The sequence below is a fragment of the Herpailurus yagouaroundi genome, unplaced genomic scaffold, assembly GCF_014898765.1.
Source record: "Herpailurus yagouaroundi ecotype Mexico unplaced genomic scaffold, PumYag 222, whole genome shotgun sequence".
In the NCBI taxonomy this organism is placed as follows: domain Eukaryota; kingdom Metazoa; phylum Chordata; class Mammalia; order Carnivora; family Felidae; genus Herpailurus; species Herpailurus yagouaroundi.
Genome location: NW_024412453.1, coordinates 10,783,226 through 10,807,737, shown reverse-complemented (window position 1 = coordinate 10,807,737; position 24,512 = coordinate 10,783,226). Strand labels below are relative to the sequence as shown.

At 56.6% G+C, this 24,512-nt stretch overlaps 2 protein-coding genes across 2 annotated transcripts in view; one reads left to right on the top strand and one right to left on the bottom strand.

Annotated features, from left to right (window-relative positions):
* CIITA (class II major histocompatibility complex transactivator) overlaps window positions 1-13,691 on the top strand; it is a 46,756-nt gene extending 33,065 nt beyond the window's left edge. Inside the window, 11 exon segments of the mRNA XM_040459037.1 lie at window positions 56-423; window positions 425-1,707; window positions 2,565-2,723; window positions 3,640-3,711; window positions 6,234-6,314; window positions 6,902-6,994; window positions 8,600-8,686; window positions 11,086-11,169; window positions 11,350-11,433; window positions 12,040-12,146; window positions 12,873-13,691. Of these exon segments, the coding sequence (XP_040314971.1) occupies window positions 56-423; window positions 425-1,707; window positions 2,565-2,723; window positions 3,640-3,711; window positions 6,234-6,314; window positions 6,902-6,994; window positions 8,600-8,686; window positions 11,086-11,169; window positions 11,350-11,433; window positions 12,040-12,115 (2,387 nt within the window). The 3' untranslated portion in view covers window positions 12,116-12,146; window positions 12,873-13,691.
* Window positions 13,692-16,841: 3,150 nt separating this feature from the next.
* Window positions 16,842-24,512, bottom strand: part of DEXI (Dexi homolog) — a 21,046-nt gene continuing 13,375 nt past the window's right edge. Inside the window, exon 2 of the mRNA XM_040459038.1 lies at window positions 16,842-17,511. The gene's annotated coding sequence lies outside the window, so the exon portion shown is untranslated. The remainder of the gene's footprint in view (window positions 17,512-24,512) is intronic.

The window sequence follows — 24,512 nt, the reverse complement described above, 5'->3', positions numbered from 1 at the left end:
CCCCTGACACGGCACCCTCCCCGCCCAACACACACGCACCCTTGGGTCTTCACAGAGCGGGTGGAGAAGTTCTGCGGCGCCCTTCGGGACATGTACCAGGCTGAGCCCGCAGGCCCGGAAGGCATCCTGGTGGAGGTGGAACTGGTGAGGGCGCGGCTGGAAAGGAGCAGCAGCAAAAGCCAGGAGAGGGAGCTGGCCACCCCGGACTGGGCAGAGCGGCAGCCGGCCCGCGGGGGCCTGGCCGAGGTGCTGCTGGCGGGGGGTGACCGCCGGCGGCCGCGGGAGACGCAGGTGATCGCAGTGCTGGGTAAAGCGGGGCAGGGGAAGAGTCGCTGGGCCCGGGAAGCGAGCCGGGCCTGGGCCCGCGGCCAGCTGCCCCAGTACGACTTCGTCTTCTACCTCCCCTGCCACTGTTCGGACCGTGGGGGGGGACACCCACCGCCTGCAGGATCTGCTGTTCTCCCTGGGCCCCCGGCCGCTGCCGGTGGACGATGAGGTCTTCAGCTACGTCTGGAGGAGGCCCGACCGGGTTCTGCTCATCCTGGATGCCTCCGAGGGCCTCGAAGGCCAAGACGGCCTCCTGCACAGCGCATGTGGACCCGTGTGCACAGAGCCCCACTCCGTCCGGGGACTGCTGGCGGGCCTCTTCCAGCGTAAGCTGCTGCGGGGCTGCACCCTGCTGCTCACGGCCCGGCCCCGGGGCCGCCTGGCCCCGAGCCTGAGCAAGGCCGACGCTCTGTTCGAGGTGGCCGGCTTCTCAGCCGAGCAGGCCAAGACCTACCTGACGCGCTACTTGGAGCGTGCAGGGGCGACCGAGCGCCAAGAGAGAGCCCTGGAACTCCTCCAGGGTCAGCCTTTCCTCCTCAGCCACTGCCACAGCCCCGCTTTGTGCCGGGCCGTGGGCCAGCTGTCCGAGGCCCTCCTGGAGCTGGGGGGCGAGACGGAGCTGCCCTCCACGCTCACGGGACTCTACGTGGGCCTGCTCGGCCCTGCCGCCCGCGACAGCCCCCCGGGGGCCCTGGCGGGACTGGCCAGGCTGGCCTGGGAGCTGGGCCGCAGACGCCGGGGCACCTTGCTGGAGAGCCAGTTCCCGTCGGCGGAGGCGAGGGCCTGGGCCGTGGCCAAGGGCTTGGTGCAGCCCGCCCCAGGGGCCGCGGCGGTGGGGCTGGCCTTCTCCAGCTTCCTTCTGCAGTGCTTCCTGGGGGCCGTGTGGCTGGCCCTGAGCAGCGACATCAAGGACAAGGAGCTGCCGCAGTACTTGGCGTTGACCCCGAGGAAGAAGAGGCCCTACGACAACTGGCTGGAGGGCGCGCCGCGGTTCCTGGCGGGGCTGGTTTTCCAGCCGCACGCCGACTGCCTCGGGGCCCTGGCGGGACCTGCTGCGGCCACCCTGAAGGACAGGAAGCAGAAAGTGCTCACCAGGTACCTGAAGCGGCTGCAGCCGGGGACGCTGCGGGCCGGACAGCTGCTGGAGCTGCTGCACTGCACCCGTGAGACTTTGGACGCTGGGCTCTGGCAGCACGTGGTGCAGGGGCTCCCCGCCCGCCTCTCCTTCGTGGGCACCCGGCTCACGCCTCCCCACACCTATGTCCTGGGCAGCGCCTTGGAGGCGGCGGGCCGAGACTTCTCCCTGGACCTCTGCAGCACTGGCATTGACCCCCCTGGGCTGGGGAGCCTCGTGGGACTCAGCTGCGTCACCCATTTCAGGTGGGGGCAGGGGCCGAGGGAGGGGGCTTCCGCTTACGGTCTTGGGGCTGTGCCCAGTGCTGGCTCTGCGGGGCGTCACTTCCTATGCACCGTAGCCGGGCAGGGGCAGGGGCAGGGGCAGGGGCAGGGGCAGGGGCAGGGGCAGGGGTGATTCCTTCCATTTTTTTTAAGATGAGGAAGTCAAGGCTCAGAGAGGGATAGCAGCTCTCCCCAGGTCACACAGCGAGGGAAGAGCAGCCTCTTCCACCACTATCTGGAGGCCTGTCACGTGCCGGGCACGGGGCCACATTTAGAATCCAAGACTGATCTGGGCTCAAATTCATTTTCTTCTCGCTGTCCCCTAATCAAGCCACCATTTTGTTATGGGGAGATCCAGGCCACAGCCACCCCTTGGCCTCCCCCCACCTCCATTCTCTCCTTTTCCATTCTGCTTTCTATTCAAGAACTGACATCTGACCACACTCTACGTAGCCCTTTGATTCCTTAACTTGGCTCATTTGAATCCTTCAGGGATGTGTTTGATCACTTCAGCCTAATCTACAGAGAATCTCTCCCACCAGCCGCCTAAACGTACATTACCCAAGCTGTAAGGTCCTAAACCACTGTAGTGGTTCCACCAAGATTTTAGCACGGGGCTTCCTGGTAGCCAAAGCAAAAAGGGAAACAAAACCACTGGGAGAGTTGAGAAAAGGGAGGAATCAATAAGAGCTGGAGTGGTCTTGGGGGGCTTCCTGAAGTAGGGATGCAATTGAGGAACAGAAGGTATCTGAATGGGTAGGAGGTCCCTTCATGGAGCTGCCCCTCCGTTATGGTCTAGCCCGGTCCTTGTGCCTGGGTCTGAGGCCTTTCCTCCACAGGGCTGCGCTGAGTGACATGGTGGGGCTGTGGGAGTCTCTACAGCAGCGTGGGGAGGCCAAGCTGCTCCGGGCGGTGGAGGAGAAGTTCACCATCGAGCCTTTCAAGGCCAAGTCCGTGAAGGATGTGGAAGATCTGGGCAACCTCGTGCAGATCCAGAGGTGAGGAGGAAGAGGCATGAGAGGCGGCTCAGAACATGCAGGTTGAGGACAGACAGGACCCAATATTAACTTGGCCGTTAGTGTTCCTCCTCTCCTTTGGGACATCCTGTGCCCTCCTCCAGGCAGCGGCCACCCCGCCCCCCCCCCCCCGCCGGGGCCCCCCCCCCCCCCCCCCCCCGGGCGGAGCCTCCAGGACCGATCACGCTGTGTGCCATCCACAACTTGCCACCACGAACCCCATTCATTCTCAGCCAAAGCCAGCGAGAGATTCCCTGCTTAGAGTTAAGGAATTGCCTTCTCCTTCTGGTAACAGAAGTGATATCGATGGCCACCTTTCAAGGCAGCCGGGGCCCAGATCCTTCCCATTTTATGGATGACAGAGCTCTAAGGTCCAGGGGGCAGAGGAAACTTGAGGACAGAACGTTTTCTCATTCTGCCCACATCCATTGTTTGAGCACCTACTACGTGCTGTCTGGGCTGGGTATTGTTAAGTGCTTACCCGGAGGCTCTTTTCCATGAAGCCTGCAGTAATCCTTCCTAATGTCCTGGTCTGAGGTTTGTTGTTGTTGTTGTTGTTGTTGTTTTTAATGTTTATTTTTTTGAGAGAGAGAGAGAAAAGCAGAGAGAGAGGGAGACAGGATCTGAAGCAGGCTCTGTGCTGACAGCAGAGAGCCCGATGCAGGGCTGGAACTTACGAACCGTGAGGTCATGATCTGGGCGGAAGTCGGCCACTTAACCGCCTCAGCCACCCAGGCGTCCCCTCTGAGGTGTCTCTAACAGGACCACAACAGTCGCGAGGAAGGCAGACCTTCTGGGGAATCCGGGGACACGGGGGCAGGCGTCTTGCGATACTTAGGGGCTCAGTGACAGGCGAGGAGCCTGCTCCCCGTTAACATTGCCCGCCCGTTCTCTCCAGGACAAGAAGTTCTTCAGAAGATACGGCTGGAGAACTCCCTGCGGTCCGGGATCTAAAGAAGCTCGAGTTCGCGTAAGCAAAGGAGTGAATCGTCTCGGGTCCCCATGAGGCGTCTCATCTAGCATTAGCTGGGCCTGTGCCACCCGGATGGAGATGGGTCCCCCAGATCATTCTTAGCCTCTGGCCTCGCCCCTCTGGACACCAGCATCCAGCATCTGGGGCCTGGCCGGTCAAGGCTGGGGCTGCAGTTTCTCGGGTGTGAAGCTACATGGCCCGTTTACCGGTGAACGTCCTCCTTCCCGTTCATTCACTGGGCAGATATACTCAACTGACCCAGGCTACTGTCCTCGGTGAGGCTGCAGTCTAGTGTAAATAGACAATTATGACCTCCTGCGGTCAGTGGCAGTGACTCAGGGACTGGGAGTACAGATTTGAGGGGAAGGTCAAAGGGGACTTTGCAGAGAAGGTGGCTGAAGGGTTGAAGCTTGAGGACCGAGGAGGAATGAGCCAGGCGGGGAGGCCATGCAGAATGCAGGCATGGTTACTCTCTCCCCATTGTACAGATGAAGACACTGAGGCCTAGAGGGTGTCAACTCTCCGGAGTTACAGAAGTCAGGTCGGTCGGGCTCTTGCCCCAACAGAGGAAGAAGCTAAATTCGTGGGCGATCCTGGTTAGGGATCTAAAAGTCACCTCTAATGATTAGGAAGAAATTATTAAACGCCTACAGTGTCCTCAACGCATTTCATAGGTGACCCGGGAGCTAGTCACTATCTTCCCCCGTTTTACAGATGAGGAAACTGAGGCCTAGCGAGGTTAAGCGACTTGCCCAAGGCCCCCCGCTGGTCCCCCGCAAGCAGCCTGCCCCTCGTGGTCTCTGCTCCCCCGCGCCCCAGAAAAAGCCAAGCATTTCTTGTTTTGAACAGAGACAAGGTGCCACGTTTGTGCAGAGACAACAATGTTGCTGAAAAGAGGAAATGTATGAAAACAATCACCAAGGGCCCCTTCTGGCTTTGAAGTATTTTCAGCATAAAAAGCCCCTAGTTTGAGGCCGAAACTGTGTTCTGGGGAACAAGAGTTGTGAAGTGGAACGGCCCAGAACCAGGAGACTAGCCACCTGGAGGCCAGAAGCCACGAGAAAGTTCTGAGGAAGGAAGGAAGGAAGGAAAGACCTATTTCGGGTGTGTGACGGGCAGCCGCGGTGCCAGATAGCACGCAGGCCCCATCTGCCTGGAGATGAGGCCGTGGGTTCTGCTGGGGGAGAGGGTTCTTCCCGGATTCGGCCCCCATCTGCTTCCCCACCCGTCAGTTTCCCGGGCCGCCTTCCCTGCTCACTCCACTCCGGCCCTGTGAGTCTCCTGGTTGGCTTCCAACCTCACTAGGCACCAACCGGCCTCTGGGCCTTTGCACGGCCTGTGTCTTCTGCGCACAATGCTCTTCCCCAGGTATCTGCACTCCCCACGCCCAGACTTTCTCACTTCCTTGTGGTTTCCACTGAGCGAGCCCATTTCACTCCCATGTTTCAAAGTACGATTGCACCCTCCTCGCCGCTGTACTTTTCTCTGTATTACTTAGTGTCTCCCGCACCAGACAACTTACCGATTTCTTCATCCGTCTTGCCCCCCGGACCCCACCCCCAGACTGTCATCTCCATGAGGGCCAGGATTTCTGTCTGTTACATGTCTGTAGACACGTAATCGACATTCGATGCGTGAATTCTGTGATCCTTCCGACAAGCTCTTGAGATGGGGGCTGACTCTGAGGACACAGAGACGGAGGTGAAGGGAGTTGCCCACAAGGCCCCACGGGAGCCAAGTGGTATCGCCCGTAGTTCAGATCAGAATTTGGACTCCTCCCGCCTCATGACCTTTTAGTGAGGCTGGCGGTTCCCAGACTGAGATTTCAGTTACCATCTCTTCATCATTATCAGAGGTGTTCGTTCAAACAAGCAAAAGTTTTTCTCTAGGAAGGGGCATTTTATGACATTTCAGAATCAAAGACCGGTCTTCACACTGGGGACGCTTAACCTTGTATTTTAAGAGCAGGACAAAACAGCCCTCTGGTCTTTATTTTTCTCATTCCCTGGAGGTCAGGCGTGGATGTCGATCCAGGCTGTGAGACCTTGTGTGGATTAGGTAACCTCTCTGTGCCTCGGTTTCCCCATCTGTAAAACGGGGTTAAGAAGCGCCCTCAGCTCAGAGTCCTTGTGCGGGTGAGATGAAATCGAATCTGAGCGAAGGATCCAGCATGTGCCTGGCACGTAATAAGGGCTCCATAAACAGTTTTATTTGTTAGTAAAATGTAATGGCAAATAAGTAAGCCGTGTTTTTTCAGGACTGGTGGGTTGTCAGGCCAGAATGTGGGAACCACGTCCGCAGGCCAGGAGCCCAGCTGGCCTCTTGGGGCCTGGGGGGCTTTGGAACAAAAGGGATTGGGTGGCATCTGGTGGGGGTCAGGGGAGGGAAGGCCCTAGGGAGGCAGGAAGGGGAAGAGACCTCGGGTGAGCCTGCCTTCTGTGCCATTTCCAGCCTACCCTGGGGCCAAATTAAGGAGCTATGGCTGTTCCAGGCTCTTACGTCTGCTCTTTGCCTCCTAGGCTGGGCCCCGTCTCAGGCCCCCAGGCTTTTCCCAAGCTGGTGAGGATCCTCGAGGCCTTTTCCTCCCTTCAGCATCTGGAGTGAGTATGGACCCGGGTACCTTCCCTGCGACCTCTGGTTTCAAAAACCCCAAACCCTGGCCCCGAGGAAGGTGTGCAAAGAAAGTCTTTCTGTATCTGGCCCTTCCTCCCTCTCTCCTGCTGCCTCCTCAGTACAGCTGGTGGGAATGGCCTGAGGCCCCCTCTGCAGGGAAGCTATGGATGAGAATCCCCAGTAACAAAACAGTGGAATCCTTTCATGACCTTTGAGACTCTTCCGTCCTGGATCTCACGTGCTGTTCCCACCTTCCCCATGGGGAGGCGGCGTCGGGGAGCACGATCCCCTTGCACAATGGTGATCCCAAGAGGTTAAGGCAGCTGTCAAAGCTCAGGAGGCCTCCGGGGGTGAAGGCGGGGGGGGGCGGGGGCCGGGAAGGACTCAGGTCCCTGGAGAGTCAGAACCTCGTCCCCTTGTTGGCCAGCTGGCGCCCCTGGGGGATGAAGACCGGCTCTCAAAAGTTTGCCTGTGGCGTGTCCAAGATGGGGGGTGGTGGGCATGGGAGGGGGCTGCTGGTCAGCTGGCCTCCAGGCTCCCGGCTGACGGCTCCTCCCTCTGATGCCACCTGCAGCCTGGACTCTCTGAGCGAGAACAAGATTGGCGACGAGGGTGTCGAGCAGCTGTCCGCCACCTTCCCGCGGCTCAAGGCCTTGGAGACCCTCAAGTGAGTGCCGGGGCTGCCCCTCCTGCGGCATTTGGCTTTTGTTTTCTTTCGTGTCCACCCAGCCATGCAGTCATTCACTTGCTCCCTGATGCAGTCACGCGTGCGCTCGAGCATCGTGCTAATTTAATCAGCAAATGCACGGGGCGCCTGGGTGGCTCAGTCGGTTAAGCGTCCGACTTCAGCTCATGTTCTTACAGTTCATGAGTTCGAGCCCCGTGTCGGGCTCTGTGCTGACAGCTCAGAGCCTGGAGCCTGCTTCAGATTCTGTGTGTGTGTGTGTGTGTGTGTGTGTGTGTGTGTGTGTCCGCTCCTCCCCCACTCACGCTCTCTCTCTCAAAAATAAATAAACATTAAAAAAAAAGATTTTAATCAGCAAATGCTGCAGGAGCACCTCACTCTGTGCCTGTGCAGGCACCACTGGAGGGCCTGGAGACCCAGCTTCCCAGCTTTAAACAAAACAATGCCCCTGACCTCAGGGATCTCCTAGTAAACGAGTGAGCAAACAAATAAATCTATAATTATGAAGTGCACAGTGATGAACATAATTAACACGTAGGGAGAGAAAATGACAGGGAGGAGGGGGCTGGTGAAGGAGGAAAAACGGACTAGGATTTGTCACCAAAACATTACCAAAATAGCAGACGTTTATTTTTTTTAATGTTTATTAGAGAGACAGAGAGAGAGGGTGTGGGGGAGGAGCAGAGAGAGGTGAGGGCACAGAGGATCCGAAGCAGGCGCCACACGAACAGCAGAGAGCCTGACGTGGGGCTCGAACTCACCAACCATGAGATCATGACCTGAGCTGAAGTCGGATGCTTAACAGACTGAGCCATCCAGGCACCCCATAAATATTTATGAAAAAAACAAACAAACTGTCCTGGGTTTCGGGAAGTGGATGGATACAGTGTAGGAGAATCTACATGGTCGTTTATTGAAACTGTCATCAAAGTCTATGCACGCGCCGCCTCATAATCAGGACCCAGGACAGCCGCAGGATTCGCTATGGGATTTCCTTGAATGCAGGGACACTGAGGCGTCCCGTCTAATTTATAGCATTCTAGGTAACACTGTGAGGAAGCTGGCTCTCCCTCTCTCCCTGCCCGCCCCCTACCTCCCTCCTTCCCTCCCCGTCCTACCTTTCGTTCCTGTCATCTTTCCCCACTTACGTACTGAGCACCTGGCACGTACTTTGCACCGATGTGGGCACAAGGGTACAGTCAGGAACAAAACAGATCTGGCAGTAAACAATACGAATACTTATTCACTTACAGTGTGGAGCTGTGGGCCAAAGGGGAAAGGGGGATGGTATCCAATCGTAGAACAGGTGTGTGTGTTTTGGGGGGGGGGGGAGTGTGATCTCTTTCTCGTTGGTTCTCACCCTCGCCTCCCACTCAGCCACAGGACAGAACAGTATCTCTTTATTAAGAGCGCGCATTACCCACAGCGCCATTCACAGCCTGTTCCCCACGACCGTCCTCGAGGCAGATGGGCACGTGTTTGCTGCTCCGGGCCACCCTGTGAGGAGGAGGCGAGAGTTCCCCGGCTCTACCCCGGGGTGGGTGGGCACAAGTTTGGTGCTAAGCCCTTGCTGTCCTGTCCCCGCAGCTTGTCCCAGAACAACATCACCGACGTGGGCGCCGGCAAGCTCGCCGAGGCCCTGCCCTCGCTGGCTGCGTCCCTCCTCAGGCTCAGGTGAGTTGGCACCCCCTCTCCCCCATCGACCAGGCGCTGAGCTGGCGGGCTGGGGGAGGGCTGAGAGCCCCGCTCTGTGCAGGTGCAAAGCCCAGCACTGGGGCCAGAGGCGGTTCCTGCAGACTGTTGCGTGGCTTGCCATTGTGGTAGGTGGTGGGGGGTTGACCGAAAATCCAGTATGAGCCCAGCCCCCTGCAGCTGGGCCATGCCCCGCCCCCCCCCCCCCCCCGCAACGACAGGATAGCAGGTCCTGGGAAAAGAGCACCTGGCAAACTAGACAAGTTGCTTACTCATGCGAGACTGTTGGCTCCTTTGGAAAACGGGTACTATCCCAGTGGCCTATGGAAAGGGCTTGGTTCAGTGCCTGGCTGTGGTGCACCATAAATACTGGTCCTCTTTCCCCAGGGGAGGGCAGGACTGAGCCTTTGCCCAGGCTGCCGGTTTCTAGAAGGCAGCCTTGGCTGGCTCTAGTTGCTCACACAGTGCCTGCACCGCCGCCTTCTGGTGGGCCTTGGCATAGCACCTCTTGCTCTATGATTACTTCCCGCCTGGCTCCCTGATGGTCCCAGGACAGATTGGGGGGTGGGGGAGCTTGGACCAGAGCCCCAGTCATTCAGCTCCGTCTCTCTCCTCTCTCCCCAGGCTGGGAGGAGTTTCCTGCTCCTTCCTCAGCCCTCACCACCCGCCTAAGACAGCCAGAGTCATGTTGCCAAGGGAGATGGTATCTGGTTCATCTAGTTATTGACACATCCATTTTTTATCCTTCCAGCCAGGGTTGCCATGTGCAGCTGTGTGGGTCGTATATTGTGCAACTTGCAGTCTATGGGATTGGCACTTCCTAGAGCTGTGCAGGGCATGTAACTGCCTCTAATATCAACCATGGGTCAGAACTTGTGCCAGGAACTGGAGATACGGCTGTGAACAAAACAGATACGGTTCTTGCCTTCAGGCCTAATAAATTCATGCATTATATTATTCGTGCATAATAAATTCATGCATTATTCATGCCTAATGAATAAGTAAGCATAGGCACAAATATTTTAAACTAGCGACTCATGCTGGGAAGGAAACAAACAAGGGCCCAAGAGGGTACAATGGGAGTAGTGAATTCACCCAGGAGGTCAGGAGCCCCTTCCCTTTCTGTGGGAGTCGCTCAGGGACAAGCATTCCGGGAGGAGGTAACAGAAGATGCAAAGGCCTTGAGGTGGGAAAGAGTTCGAGTCTTTGCCAGAAGGGCCACTGTGTCTCCCGGGAATAAGGGACACGGGGTGGGACATGAGGTGGGAGAGGTAGGGGAGGTCAGATTGAGCAGGGAGGCCCTCGTAGGTCGGGAGGGGGCTTTTGATGGGGGCATATCGGGGCAATCTCTGATCTCCCACTTTAAAAGACCTCATCCTTTACGCAATCTAAGATGCCATCCACCGTAAGACCCCATGAAGAGGACAACACGCTGCTAATTAAACATTCATTATCAGACACATCCTGATCTCAACGATCTTCAAATATGAACGTGCATATCTTGGCATCAGTGAAATATGGGAAGAATCCTCTGTCCTTGGGCAGACAGGGAACCTCCTGGGTCCTATGACCCACCCCAGGAAGAAACTGCAAAGCCTCTACCTGTTTCCTCCCCTCGGTACCGGCCAACCTGTGACATCAGGGGGCGCTGGAGCTTAGCCTGAATCCACTTTGCTGCAGTATAGACCTGCTGCTTTTTACATGCAGCTCGGCGGTATGGCCCTGAGGCTGAGTCATGGCCAAGTCGTGGCCTTGAAATGAGGACCAAGGCAGACCTGGCTTGTTAAAAAGACGGTTATTGATGAGGGCACAGCTTATCGCACCAGTGACACCCATCATGTTATTTACCAGCTGGGGATACGCCGCAGAAACCCGAGCTGGCCCTGAGTGTTTCTCTCCCCTACTATCCCCACAGCTGGTCACACCATCCACGGTCACTCATATAATCCTGAGCCCACGCCCCCTCCCCAGCCCCAGACGTAGTAATAACCACAGCTAGTATTAAGTTCATTCCACATGCCCGTCCTATTCTGGGTATTGTGCCATCGACAACTCATTTATTCCTCCCCACAATTACTCATGCCCATTTTATGGAGGAGCAAGTTGAGTCATAGAGGAGTTAAGTCATTTGCCAAAGGTCACACAGGCAGCAAGCCCCGAGGCTGGGATTTGAACCTGTGAAGTCTCAGCCAGGAAGCTACTTCGGCTAAAGTCCCGTTGCTTCCCTGGGCTCACTGTGTGACCCCAGAGGAGCAGCCTCCGCTCTCGGGGCCTCAGTTTGCCCCTCCGTAAAATGGGGCCGGAATCCAGCTGGGTGTGGATCCCCCTGGGTCCTGACCTCCCGGCACCCCCGGCCCCTGCCCCGACCTCTGTTTTGGCAGCCTATACAACAACTGCATCTGTGACATGGGAGCCGAGAGCCTGGCGCACGTGCTTCCAGACATGGGGTCCCTCCGGGTGCTGGAGTGAGTATGCCCAGGGGCAGTGGGTGGCCGGGGTCTGGGGCTTGCGGGGGCAGGGCTGCGGGCTCTCCTGCTGGCACCCTGGGAAGGGCGGGGCTGAGGTCTGGTTGCTGAGAGCGTGGTGGCCTGGGGCTGGATAGCCCCGAATGGGGGCCAGACCCTAGGATGGGTGTCTCTCCCCAGTGTCCAGTATAACAAGTTCACAGCCGCCGGGGCCCAGCAGCTGGCCGCCAGCCTGAGAAAGTGCCCTCACGTGGAGACGCTGGCGTAAGTATCAGCCCGCGGCGGGCAGAGGGCCGCCAGCCCTCCTGTGAGCCCTGAGCTCAAATCCCACTGTGGCCCTCGCCGGTGTGGCACCTGGCCTCAGTTTCTTTGTCTGTAAAATGGGAGCGAGAACAATGCTTACCCCCAAGCAGTTCTTTGAGGTTTAAAATAATCTAGGTGTATAAAGCACTCGGAACGGCGGCTGGTACCTGAAAATGGCCAATGCATTAGGGTGAACGCTATGAAGGCACTTGTTTTCTATTATTTTGCACCCGGAAAATGTGGCAGTTTGGTTCCAACTTATGTATTGTTTTGTCCCAACGATGTCTGATGTCCAGTGTCGGTACTTTATGCTGTTCCAAGGCGCTTCCAGTACAGAATCACTCCTATCTTCCAAGGTAGATCTTAAGAGACCCACTTTACAGACGAGGAGAACGAGGCACAGAGAGGCTCACTAACCTTTTTGAGGTCGCACAGCCAAGTCATTAGCAGAACCAGGTCTAAAGAAAGGGGCCTCAGGGTGGTAGGAGGGAATTGAGGGCTTGCACTGGGGACTCCGGGCCCCCGTCTCTGCTCTAACCCGGCCCCTGCATGCCATGGCCATCGCAGGATGTGGACGCCCACCATCCCGTTTGGCGTCCACGAACACCTACAGCAGCTGGATTCGCGGATCAGCCTGAAGTGATCTCCGCGATGCCCGGGACAAGGTGACTGAGGTGGGCTTGGACGGGGAGAGCCGCGGGGGCTGCTGGGGTCAGTGTGATGTCAAGTCCGAGTCCGTAAAAAGTGGGCGGGGGCGGCAGGTGGGAGCTGGACCGTGCGGCCTCTGGGGCGTCCCCCTGCGATTGGTGGAGGTGACTTTAAAGGCTTTGGGGACTCGGGCTCTGGGCGTCCTCCCTGTGGCCAGGCGTGGGAGGTGGGGGCAGGGCGTGGGGGTGGCTGTCCATGGCCCACAGCCCTTAGCTTTGAGAAGAGTTTCGAGAGGTCCCCAAGCCACCCTGTTGCTTCAGCCTGCTGGCTGTCCTGCAGTGTCCTCACAGGCATTTGCTCTACAGGTTTTTCTGTGCAATGACGGTCCCCTCACTTCCGCGCTCCCCCAACCTGTGAGGTCTCCCTCCTCCATCATCTCCACCTCATCCCATCTTTTTTATTAAACTTTTTATTTTTTTTGAGCGAGAGAGAGATAGGCCGTGAGCCGGGGAGGGACAGAGAGAGAGAGGGAGACACAGAATCTGAACCAGGCTCCAGGCTCCAAGCTGTCAGCACAGAGCCTGACACGGGGTTTGAACTCACAAACTGTGAGACTGTGACCTGAGCCGAAGTCGGACGCTTAACCGACTGAGCCACCCGGGCACCAACCCCCATCCTGACAGCACTCCATCCTGGGTCAAGCTGCCCCGTCTAAAGCTTTCTGACCTACCCCTTCTCCTGGCCTCTCACAGCATGTTCTCTGAGGACGCCGACCACGCTGGACCTTGAACTGGTTGTTTGTGGACACGGTGCTTCTTGGGCCATCGCCCGTGAGCCTCAGCATCCTGGCGCCCGGCCCTACCGGCTCAGGGCCGGCCCCCACCCAGCTCTGGGAAGGCCTTTGGCCTGCTCTGCGGACGGACCCAGGCCCGGCTCCAGGCTCCTGCGGGGCCCAGGTCGATGCCGGCCCCGACGGACGGGTGCACGACCGGTGGTGACGCAGGCCACCCAGGGGCCCTGAGGCATCCCGCAGGACGCTCCTGGCAGCCGTGGCCGGGCCGGAGTGAGGGACTGAGGCGGCCACATCTCTGCCTCCCCAGGTCCCTGTCCGCCTGGGGAGAAGTCACTTCTCTGCACTGCTCTCCTAACAAGGATGCCGGGTGCTCTCAGGACACGGGCGGCTGGCCCCACCTGCCGATTTCCCTGTGACAGGCGGGGAGTCTGTGGCAGCTGCTGTCCGTCTCCAGGACTCACTGTTTTGCACTAACTTTGTCGAGGTCGAAGCTCCGCCCGGCCAGACACACCGGACTTGAGCCGGAAAGAGCTGACCGTGCCCTAACGGTGGGGGGAGGGGAGTGGGCCAGAACCACACCTGCCTCTCGGCCTTCACTTCTTGGGTCATTTTTTCACTACAGGATAAAGGGCCCGTTGCATCTCACAGGCATGTCCACAGCTGGAGTTTCTACCACGATCGCCGTTGTGGGGGGTGCCCGCTGTTCGGTTATCTAAATGCATCACAAACTACCCCAAAATGCTGTGGGTTAAAACAACACACACGTTTACTCTGCTCACACGCCTGTTATGTGCGCTGTGGTGGGGGGGGGGGTTGGTGCACAACTCGTCTCCGCCCCACTCAGTGTCAGCTGGGGCAGCTTGAAGGCCGGGGCTGGCATCATTTGAAGGCCCGGTCACTCCGTGCTGACTGGGGGTCGGGGGCCTAGGGTCTTGGTTCCTCTAAGGAACTGCCCGAGGAGGACCTTTCCACGCGGGCTGCTTTGGACTTCCTCCTAGCACAGTGGCTGTGCCGAAGGGCGATCACCCAAAACCGAAGAGAGAGACAGGGACAGGGACAGGAACCATGGACCACAGGGAGAAGCATCCTTTTTATAACCCAGACTTGGGAGTCACAAAGCATCACTGTCTCCTTATTCTTTGCTCGGTAGGACAGGGGCCAGGGTTCTACAGCCCCCCCACTCCTCGCAGCACCCCCAGCAGAGACCACGTGGGCCCCAAGTCCTGTCTATTTGGAAAGGATCTTTCTACGGCATCCTGAGCTTTGGTGGACAGTTTGTTATTTGGGGATCAGTAAGTTGAAGCACCATAAGCCTTGCAGAGGGGATGTTTTCCTCTGCTCTATGCTGGGACCCGTTCCTCAGTCAAGCTGCAATCCTGCCCTGGCCGAGGTGAGCCTGGAAGGAACCAGAAGCTTTGCCATCTGCACAGAGCGCTGCCAGCTCGGCTCTTGCTGTTGCTTTTTTGCTGGAGCACGACCCACTTGGTCAGAAGTCCTGATTCAGGAGAAGTCTGCTTTCTCCTGGTGGCAGGGGGAGCTGTCTGTTCGGCTATAGTTGCACCAGCCCTGATGCCTGGGTCCCAACTCTCTGTTTCCCAAAGTTGGGGGGCAGGAGTTAGGAGGGTCAGAGGGATTCGGTCCTTGCAAAGAGGTGGAGGCCTTTTTTCTCGGCCCAGCTGCAAAGGACACCAGGCGTTGTGACCCAGGTTTTTTGTTTGTTTGTTTTTGAGAGAGAGGGTGCGAGTGGGGGAGGGACACAGAGAGAGGAGGACAAAGGATCCGAAGCGGGCTCTGCGCTGACAGCAGGAAGCCCGATGCGGGGTTTGAACTCACGAACTGCGGGATCATGACCTGAGCCAAAGTCGGGTGCTCAACCGACTGAGCCACCCAGGTGCCCCCAGGGTTGGGTTTTAAATAGCTGGGGCATCATTCCTCAGGGGGTCCCGGCATTTGGGGATTGCATGCCATCCACGGGCTCCCGTTTGTATAGCTACAGGGGTGAGCACTGAGCCACCCCCCCCCACCCCAGTGCAGGCCTCTGCTGGCACCCCTCAGCCGGGCGGGGGGAGGGGCACCATCATACCCACTGCTTTCGGTCTGTTCAGAGATGACACATTCCCATCAGAAGCCGTGATTATTCGTCGTTCGGACTCTTGAATGATAGCTGCCATTTATTAAATGAGCTGATACATGTAAAGTGCTTATCACCGTGCAAGGGATATAATAAGTGTTCGATAAATATCGGTAATGATCACTTTGTGCCAATACTGTGTGAAACCCTTCCTGCTCAAAGGGACCACGGTCTAGGGCCAGCAGCACAGACCCCCAGAGCTAGACTGCTTGGGCTCAGTGCCCAGCTCACCACTTGTGCAGATTCCTTCTCTGTGCCTCAGTCTAATCATACGAAAAGTGGGCATAGTTACAGCATCCCCTTCATGCAGGTTGCGCAGAGATCCAGGGAGCTAATATGCTGACAAGAGCTGGCATACAGCTCAATACTTGTTAGCTGTCCCTATTACATAGGAATATGTGTTTTCTTCCTGCGTCTGCCTGGAATGTTCTTCCTGGCCCTTGGGACAATTTCTGACCCTGTAGGACTCCGTTTAAAGGACAGCAGCTCCTTAGGAAGGTCTACCAGACCACCCTATTGAATAGATGCCCCTCACTCCCACTCTCCAAATTGGTCTTTTCATGTTTTTGGTTTTTCATGTTTATTTGTTGTGTTGTCTGCTTTTGTTCTGGGATGTGGGCTTCAGTAGGGCCGGTCACCTGTCTGCTGTGTTCATTGCTCTGTCCTCTGCACCCAGCAAGGTGTCTGAACATAGTAAGTGCTCAGTAAATGTTTGTGGAATGAATGATCCTCACCACTTTGCTTTCTTTCCTTTTTTCATTCCACAAACATCTGCTGAGGGCACGGTAGCATACTCAATAGAATGCTCAAGGTGCCTGCTCTGGGAAGTCATGTATTTTAGTCAATTAAAAAAAACTCCCCAGGTAGGGCTGTCTGGTGTGATTGGGCGGTCTGTGCACTGCACCAAGGCACCTGGACAAGCGGGCACATGGGGGCTGCAAACCAGTGTGGGCTCTGCTTGCCAAGCTGGGATTCCCGATACGGAGCCATGGGAGCCCAGTGGGGACCTTGGTAATCAGCACCAAGTCACGTTATGAGGTACGTAAATTACTGTCCCCATTTCTCAGAAGTGGCTTGCCTAAGGCCACACCCCTGTAGAGGAGGGAGTCAGGAGGCAAACCTGCCTTCCGCTTTCCTTGGGGGAGTGGGTGTCCACAGGCATGGGCACAGCATGCTGGAATCGCTCCCAGAGCGCCACTCGCTGGGTGGGAGAAGGGGCCGGGGCATCTGTCTGGAGTCATGCTGTGCGTTGATGGCCTGATTCCACGTCTACTGCATCTTTTGAATAAATCCTCAGCTTTCCCCTCCGGTCTCTCGCCCCATGAAAGCATCTCCCTTCGCAGGCTCCCGTCTCTCCTTGGGTCTCTCAAATATGTCCTGGTCACCTTCCCTGGCGCCCTTTCTCAGCACAGGGAGACAGGGGGCGCTGTAGCTGCCTTTTCCCTGAAGATCTGCGGGCGGCCTGACCCCCCCTCACCTGTGTCCCCACCCACACAATGCACCAATCCTTGTACCTTGCTTAACACGGTGTGCACGTGATGGTGTCTCCTTCCCTCCCCGTGCTCGTTCCATCATCCCTAGCGCAAGTCTCTGGGTGCGTCTCTGGGATCCGGGCCACCACGCCCCGCAGGCTGGGCCCAGCCTCTCCGCCTGGACTCCCACGCCAGCCCAGCTTGGCCCCAAGCTGGAGAAGCCTGGCCTCTTCTGCCCCTTTGTCAAGCACGGGGTCCTGCATCAGGGCTGCTTTCCCTAATCTCAAAGAAAAAAAACCCAAAAATAGGCAGGGCCCCCACAGGCTGGAGTTGGTTGCATACATTTTTTAATTGAAAGAAGTCAGCCTCCTAAGTATTGCTTTTACAGGCTTATCGACATCAAGTATTCATACCGCTCACATTTGCAAAAACATTTCTGGCCAGCGGAGCAGCGAGGCACCCCCCCGCATGACGGATCAGTCCTGGCGACTTGATGCAGAACGAGCAACTGGAAACGAATAAGTCAAGCCCGACCCTCGCCCCCGACACAATCCTTGGCTTCTTTTCCTTCTGACTTACTCCCTGAAATAGTCGCTGCATCTAAGACCAGCCTCGGGGCCAAACCTGGCCAAGCTTTGGGCTCCGCTGGCCTCCAACGGAGCTGGGAGTGGCTTCCGCAGTGGGTCTGCAGTTTGAAGCATCCTCTCGGAAGATGAAGTGTGGAGAAGCAGGAGCGGTCGGGGGTGAAGAGCGGGGAGGCAGACTCTGGCTGGGTTCCTGTAAACATCCATCGCCAATGCGAAGGTCAGAAGCCAAGGCAAGGCCATTTGTGCGACGCTGAGGGTGGGGGAGGTCTTCGGATGCCCCTGCCTTTCCCTGGGGACAGGGGTACAGGCCTTCCGGGCCTCGGCTCTCAGTCTCCATCTCTCTGCCCCACCCTCCTGGGTCCGGACAGAAACCTCTCTGTTGGCACGGAGCTCTCGGGGGAAGCAGGCCTAACGAGAAGGGAAAAGGGGTGTTACTGGCACAGAAGCACGGCCCGCCACCCATCTGGGGGTATATCTGGGTCCAACCTCCAGGCCCCGGGAGGCCAAAGGAGGGCAGGGAGGCCTTCCCCCATCTCTTGCATTCAGAAACCATCAGAAGCTCCAGACTCGGGCTGGGGGTGTTTTCCTACAACTTTTACTAATACCTTTTTTTTTTTTCTAGTTTATTTACTTTCGAGAGAGACAGAGCGTGAGTGGGGGAGAGGCAGAGAGACAGGGAGACACAGAATAAGAAGCAGGCTCCGAGCTGTCAGCACAGAGCCCGAAGCGGGTCTCAAACCCACCAACCGTGAGATCATGACCTGAGCCGACGTCGGCCGCTTAACCGACTGAGCGCCCCACCCCCCACCCCGGCGTCCCATTACTGATAACTTTGTAACAATAAGTTCGCCTGATTTCTAAGGAGCCTGGACTGGAGAACCAGGGCAATTTCCCTTTGGAGAGGAAGGACTGTCCACCCTGGGAGGGACGAGGGGGATCGGGACGCGAAGAAGGAGGGCAGCCTGCTCAGGGGTCACCCAGAGCCTGCTGGCCCACTTGAGCCCCAGGGCAGCCCAGCAGGCTCGGGTCGTGGGCGGGGCTTGGCCCCGCCTCCCGCCCCGCCTGGAAAATGCGACGCAGGCTACGGGAAGGCTGCGGCCGTCGCCAAGCTACTCCGCAGCCCCGCCGGGCTCGTCCTCCGAGGACATGGCATCATCCTCGCGGCCAGGCCCTTCGGCGGCTCCCCGTTTCCCGTAGCCTCCGCTTTCTGCGTCCGGCGGGGTGGCGGCGTCTCTGCGGCATCTTCCATTCCCCACCTGCCCTCCTGCCCCAGTTCCGTGCCTCATTTCTGCCGGCTCACTTCTGCAAATGCCGTCACGCATCCGATAGACCTTCTATGCGAAACACGTGACACGGACTGTGGTTCACCGACATGTGAGGTGTAACAATTCTCTGAGGTGGAGGGGGGCGTTCTGGGCCCTGCAGGACGGTTGTCAGCACCCCCCCCCCGGGGTCCCTGACCACTAAATGCCAGTAGCACCCCCGGGCACTGCGACAACTAAAAATGTACCCTTGTCCCGTTCCCAAGGGTCACTGGGGGGAGCAGAACCACCTCCACTGAGAACCATGCATCTCCCCAAGGTTCAGAGAAGCCAAGTGACCTGCCTAAGTCACACACCTGTGACAGGCGGAGCTGGCACTGGATGTAACAACAACAATCACAATCAGTAAAAGCTCAGGAGGTAGCAGCCACCTAAGTGCCACGAGCCCAGGGCGGAGGCTGCGGGTGCCTCGCTTGTTTCCTCCACTCACCCCTCCAGGGCATGCTGACCTGCCTCTTTGCCCGAGGGCTGCCTGGTGTCCCGCAGGCAAAGCCAAGGTCCCCCCACAGCTGCCTTCCAACCAGTGATGGCCAGGAAGGTGGTGAATCAATACCCCAGCTCCTGCACTCCACAGCTGAGGCGACTGAGCTATATTTGTCCCTACATTGGCCCCCAGAGTCCCTGAGCAGGACTGAGCCCAGGCCTGCAGTGGTGACCTACTGGATGACACAACCCTTTCCCGACTCACCGACTCACTCCCTACCAGTAGTTCCCAGGATCACCTCCCAAATAAGCGACTTGCCCTTGAATCTTTGTCCCAGGGTCCACTCCTGGGACAGCATGCCCAAGATGGCCTATGGCACTAAGTCATTTCATTCAGCTCTAACAACTCCTGGAGTTGTTAGACACACTGTTATGATTCCATTTTACAGATGAAGACACTGAGGTTCAGAGACAGTAAGTAACTTGTCTGGGATGCTCAGTTCCCCAGGGCTTTGTGCCCCTGGAGATTTTTTCAACCCTACCTAATTTCACACATCCTGTGTGCCAGGACCTGAGCCGGGGGCTGGGGACCCCGTGATAAATGCAGTCATGCCTTTGAGACACAACCTTGTGAGCAATTGCAGCCGAAGGTCAAAGACAGGACAGAGCACAGGGACAGATGGAGCCCAGAGTCTGGGTGAGGCCATGCATGAAGAACACGCCAGGTGGGGGGCGGGCGGGCTGGCGATGAGAGCACGGCAGGTCCTAGACCCGTGCTCCCCCCAGGTTCCTATGGGGTGGGGGAAGGGAGCAAGAAGGCAGGCCTTGGTGGAGGAGGGGGAGGGGCCAAATCTGCAAAGTTTCTCGGGTTCTCTGCCAGATTCTAGAGGCCAGCTGGGAACACATCCTTCCACTGCTCTGCCACTTCCCTAGCTCCCACTGATGGCACAGGCCAAGTCCTCATGTACTGGGGCCCCACCCCCCCTCCCCACTGGACCTGGCATGGAGAAGGGAAGACAGGGGTGTGGCCAGAGTACTGGGGAGCTCAGCCGTCTAGAAAGGTGTCCCTGGCTTCCCCTCCCTCCGAGGGACCTCTAGGGTTCCCTGCGGGGGTGCTCCTGAGAGCAGGGCTCACTCCAGAGCCCTCCAACACCGGGGATCATACTTAAGCCCATTTCAGACTTGTGTGAACAGGATGTCAGAGCACACAGTCACCCCCCAGGACGGGGACTCACTCCTCTCCCAATCCTGGTGACTACCACCAGCACAGAGTCCAGGCAAGTGGCGGTCTGGCTGGCCTGTGTCTCTCACACGGGCTAATCTCCCATCTGAACAGGCCTGGGGCTCCACAGGCACCGGCTCCAGCTGTATTCACCACGGCTCTGTTTTCACTGTGCTATCTGCAGGGTCACCTATTTATGGCAAATGTTGCTGGGTTTCACTTCTGATCGGAATATACGGGTCCGGTCTTTCCGGGACATCACTTCACTTTAAAAAGAGCTCGTTTAAAGAAAACAGTGACACAAATAACAGTTCAGACGTTACGGCAGTGATTGTTGGTGGTGTCACATGGGGTGTGAGAGACCCTGATCAGTCGGTCCCACTCATTCCACAAAGGGCCCAGAGAGGGCAGTGACCTGCCCTAAGTCACACAGCAAGTTGAGGACAGCCCAGGTCTGTGTGTCCTCCGGAGGGTGTCCTGAGACCACTCATCTCTGCCACCTGCCGTGGCTGCTAAAGATCCCCTGGTTCCTTAACTTGCAAGTCTGGCCTCACAGCAAGCCCCTCAACGAGAATCTTGAGCATGTCAACGACAGGTGGTAACTCTACCTCGTGCTATGCGCTTTAACGCAGGTCCTAGCTCATTTACGCCTCAGAAGCACCTCCGGAGATGGGGCCAAGCAGGCTCATCATCCGGAATTTCAGATGGGGCTCAGAGAGGGTTCAGCAATTTGTTCAAGGCTACACAGCTCGCAGAGGGCAGAGCCAGGACTTGAACCTCCCCTCCGCAGTCTGATCTGAGGTTCATTCATCGCCTTCTTCCAGGGCACCCAAAGCCTCAGGCTGAAAGCATCCTGGAGCCTCGGCTTGCAGAATCCCAGGCAGGGCGTTCTCCAACCTTCTAGTATCTTTAGTGCAGGACAGTTCATTGGCCAATGGCTGTTTTTTTTTTTTTTTTTTTTTTTTTCTTTCTTTCTTTCTTTCTGAAGCTGTAACCTTTCATTCCGTGCTACTCCCTGGATCCGGACAGAGGGAGTGGCCAGCTGACTCATTTCTGTCATTAAGAATGACAGCTGGGCACTTGAGCCATTTTAAGAACAATGTGTCAGCTCGATACCTCGGTGGAGAAGCCGCCTGGTTTGGCATTTGGCTTAAGTGAGAAAATGGCCCTTGTGTCTTGAGGGCGCTGGTGGGGCGATGCCCTGGACGTGTTGAAAGGAGATTTCTCTTCTCGATTCAGCCATCCTGCGGGCTTCCTCAGGGGCAGTCAGGGCAAGGCCCATCTGTGGGGATTCAGGCTCTGCCCCCTCCTAGCCGTGTGACCTCAGGCAAATTAACTTAATTTCTCGGGGCCTGTTTATTCATCTGAAACCAGAGGACAGGGCCTACCTCCCTGGAATGTTTGTGGTGAGGCTATGAAATCACATTGGTGGAATGCCTACGATACACAAGGCATTGGTAAGTAGCGGCCCCTCCCCTCCTTCCATCACTTCCCAGGTAGAAAACACACCAGGCAGGGCACCTCTTCCGTGCTGGGGGCCTTCTGAAAACAGTAGCCCTGTCGTCCTCCAAGGACCCCCCCTACCGGAAACCCACTGCTCACCAACCAACCAATTAAAGCAGCTACAGACAGATGTCACCCAGAACCAAAACGCCCTGCGTCTCCGCTGTGGCCTCAGTGACGGGCTGTGCCGCAGAAGGACCTCTGCCTTGTCTGGTCCAAGAGTTCACGGCCGGAAGGGGCTCAGAAAGAAGAAGCCGCTTGGGTCCGTGTCCCCCAGGGAAGCCAGCGTTCTGGAGAAGCAAGGGTCGGTTTCTCGAACCCAGGTCTGGTTCATGTGCCAGATGCTGACACTCATCAGTTGTCAGTTTTGTGATGATTCTTGATCCAAAATGCGTCTCCAGTTGGTTGGTCCTAAGACATGGCAACTTTTGCCCTCGAGTCTTGCCTAAGAACTGCCTGGAGTATTATTTATTTGGTATTTTAAATGAATGCACTTTAAAAAAAAAATTTTTTTTTTAAAGGAACCTTTATGTCACTCTCATGAATAAAAAACAGTATCATTCGTCACACACCAAAGGCAATGCTAAAAAAAAAAATACTATGAAAATGCAACGGTTAGTGCTAGCCAGATACCCCCGGCTTGTGAAGCAGCCTCAGCCTGGTTTCTCTGGTCTAAGGGAAAAGTAGCAGGTGCCCAAGAGTGACAGAGAACGTCAAGGAGGCACTGGGAGCGAGGCTAGGAGGCCCAACTGGCCACCTCATAGCTGGGTATCTGGGCTGAGTCACTAACCATACCCAAGCCTCAGTTTCCCTCCCTGTATAGTGGAGCTAATGAGCCCAGCCCTGCCTGCTTCATGGGTGACGCTTAGGGGAAGCTAGGAGACGTGAGAGAGGCAGCTATTTTTAACCACCCAGCCAAGGCCAGGAAGGAATCCCAGGAATGAAGCCTTCCCCTCGGAGGGGGTGGTGGGGTGGTGATTGGAACCGGAAGTCGGAAGTGGCTCCCAGCCACTCCCAGGCTTGGGATGACAGCTGTGAGGGCACCAGCATCGCCGCCTCGACTCACCGGGTGCCTGACCCAGGGCTGCTTCAAAGGCCACCCAAACAGACATATCTTCCTTGGTAATTGGCCCCCAAGAGGAGACAAGGACTGGAGGAAAGGGGAAGGCCCCGGGCCGAGTCCCCTGTGGGTCTGACACACCATCAACACTGTCAGCGTCATTCAGGATCTGACTACACGCCCCTTCACGCTCTCATCTAATGTGCATGAGCCTTTCCGCAGGTGCGACCCCTACCCTATCTTACCAGACAGTGGCTGGTCTCCCATAACAAAGAGCAGCCCAGAGGCCCCAGGCCTTTAGCTGGCTTTGGTATGCGGCCAGAGGTTAATGACTTTGGCACTCACTTTTTCATCCATGCCTAGTAATGTTGGTTTTCTGTGTTCAGCGATATAAATAAACATCCCTTTAAATTTAAAAATAAATTTACATAAGGGCGCCTGGGTGGCTCAGTCAGGTGGGCTTCTGACTTCAGCTCAGGTCATGATCTCATGGCTCGCAGGTTCGAGCCCTGTGTTGGGCTCTGTGCTGACAGCTCAGTGCCTGGGGCCTGCTTCGGATTCTGTGTCTCCCTCTCTCTCTGCTCCTCCCCCGCTCACGCTGTCTCTCTCACTCTCACAAATAAATAAACATTAAAAATAAATTTAAATAGGGGTGCCTGGGTGACTCGGTTGAGCGTCCGACTTCAGCTCAGGTCATGATTTCACGGTCCATGGGTTTGAGCCCCATGTGGCGCCCTGTGCGGACAGCTCGGAGCCTGCTTCCGATTCTGTGTCTCCCTCTCTCTCTCTGCCCTTCCCCTGCTCATGGTCTGTCTCTCTCTCTCTCTCTCTCTCAAAAATAAATAAACATAAAAAAGTAAATTCACATAAAAAAGTAGATTTTTGAAAGATGAAATACTAAAACTAGTTTGATCACAACGGCAGGTGATAAAGGGAAAAACAGGAACTTTACAGTGGAGAGACCCAGTAGACATCACCTTAGGCCAGAGATCAAAGTTAACATCACCAGTAGTGGGACAGACGTCCTGTGTCTCCTGATAACCATACACTCAGAAGGGCACTCACTCACTTCTCCGCGGGGTTCCTGCCAAAAGTGCATCATCTGAATCTAATCTCAAAAGTAAACATCAGATAAACCCAAATTGAGACTTGTGCTCCTCCAAAATGTCAATGTCATGAAAAATTAAGACAGAATGAGGGGCTGGTCGGGATCGAGGAGGACTCGAAAGACATAACAATTAAGGCCAAGGGTGATCTGGGATGGGATCTGGGACCTCAACTCTGCCTTTCTATTGTGAAAGGGCCACTAGTGGGCCAATTGGTGAGATCTGAATAAAGTCACAGACTGAATCTGGTTCATAGGCTCGCAACGGCGTTAAATTTGCCGATGTTGACAACTGTGACTGTGGTCAAGGCAGTAAATGTCCTTGAGCCAAGCACACAGCCAGCGAAACATTTAGGGGTAAAGGAACATGAGGTCTGCAATCTGTTTTCAAACAGCTCAGGTGAGTAACTGCACACATACACGTATGTGCGCACACACACACACACACACACACACACATGCAGGGCAAGCACGTGTTGCGTTCGGGAGCAAATGTGGCAACATGTCAATCAGTGCAACTGGTGACTTTGGGTGGGGACTACAGGGGAGTTCTCTGCACTCTTCTTGAAACTTCTGCCTCGGGGTGCCTGGGTGGCGCAGTCGGTTAAGCGTCCGACTTCAGCCAGGTCACGATCTCGCGGTCCGGGAGTTCGAGCCCCGCGTCAGGCTCTGGGCTGATGGCTCAGGGCCTGGAGCTTGTTTCCGATTCTGTGTCTCCCTCTCTCTCTGCCCCTCCCCCGTTCATGCTGTGTCTCTCTCTGTCCCAAAAATAAA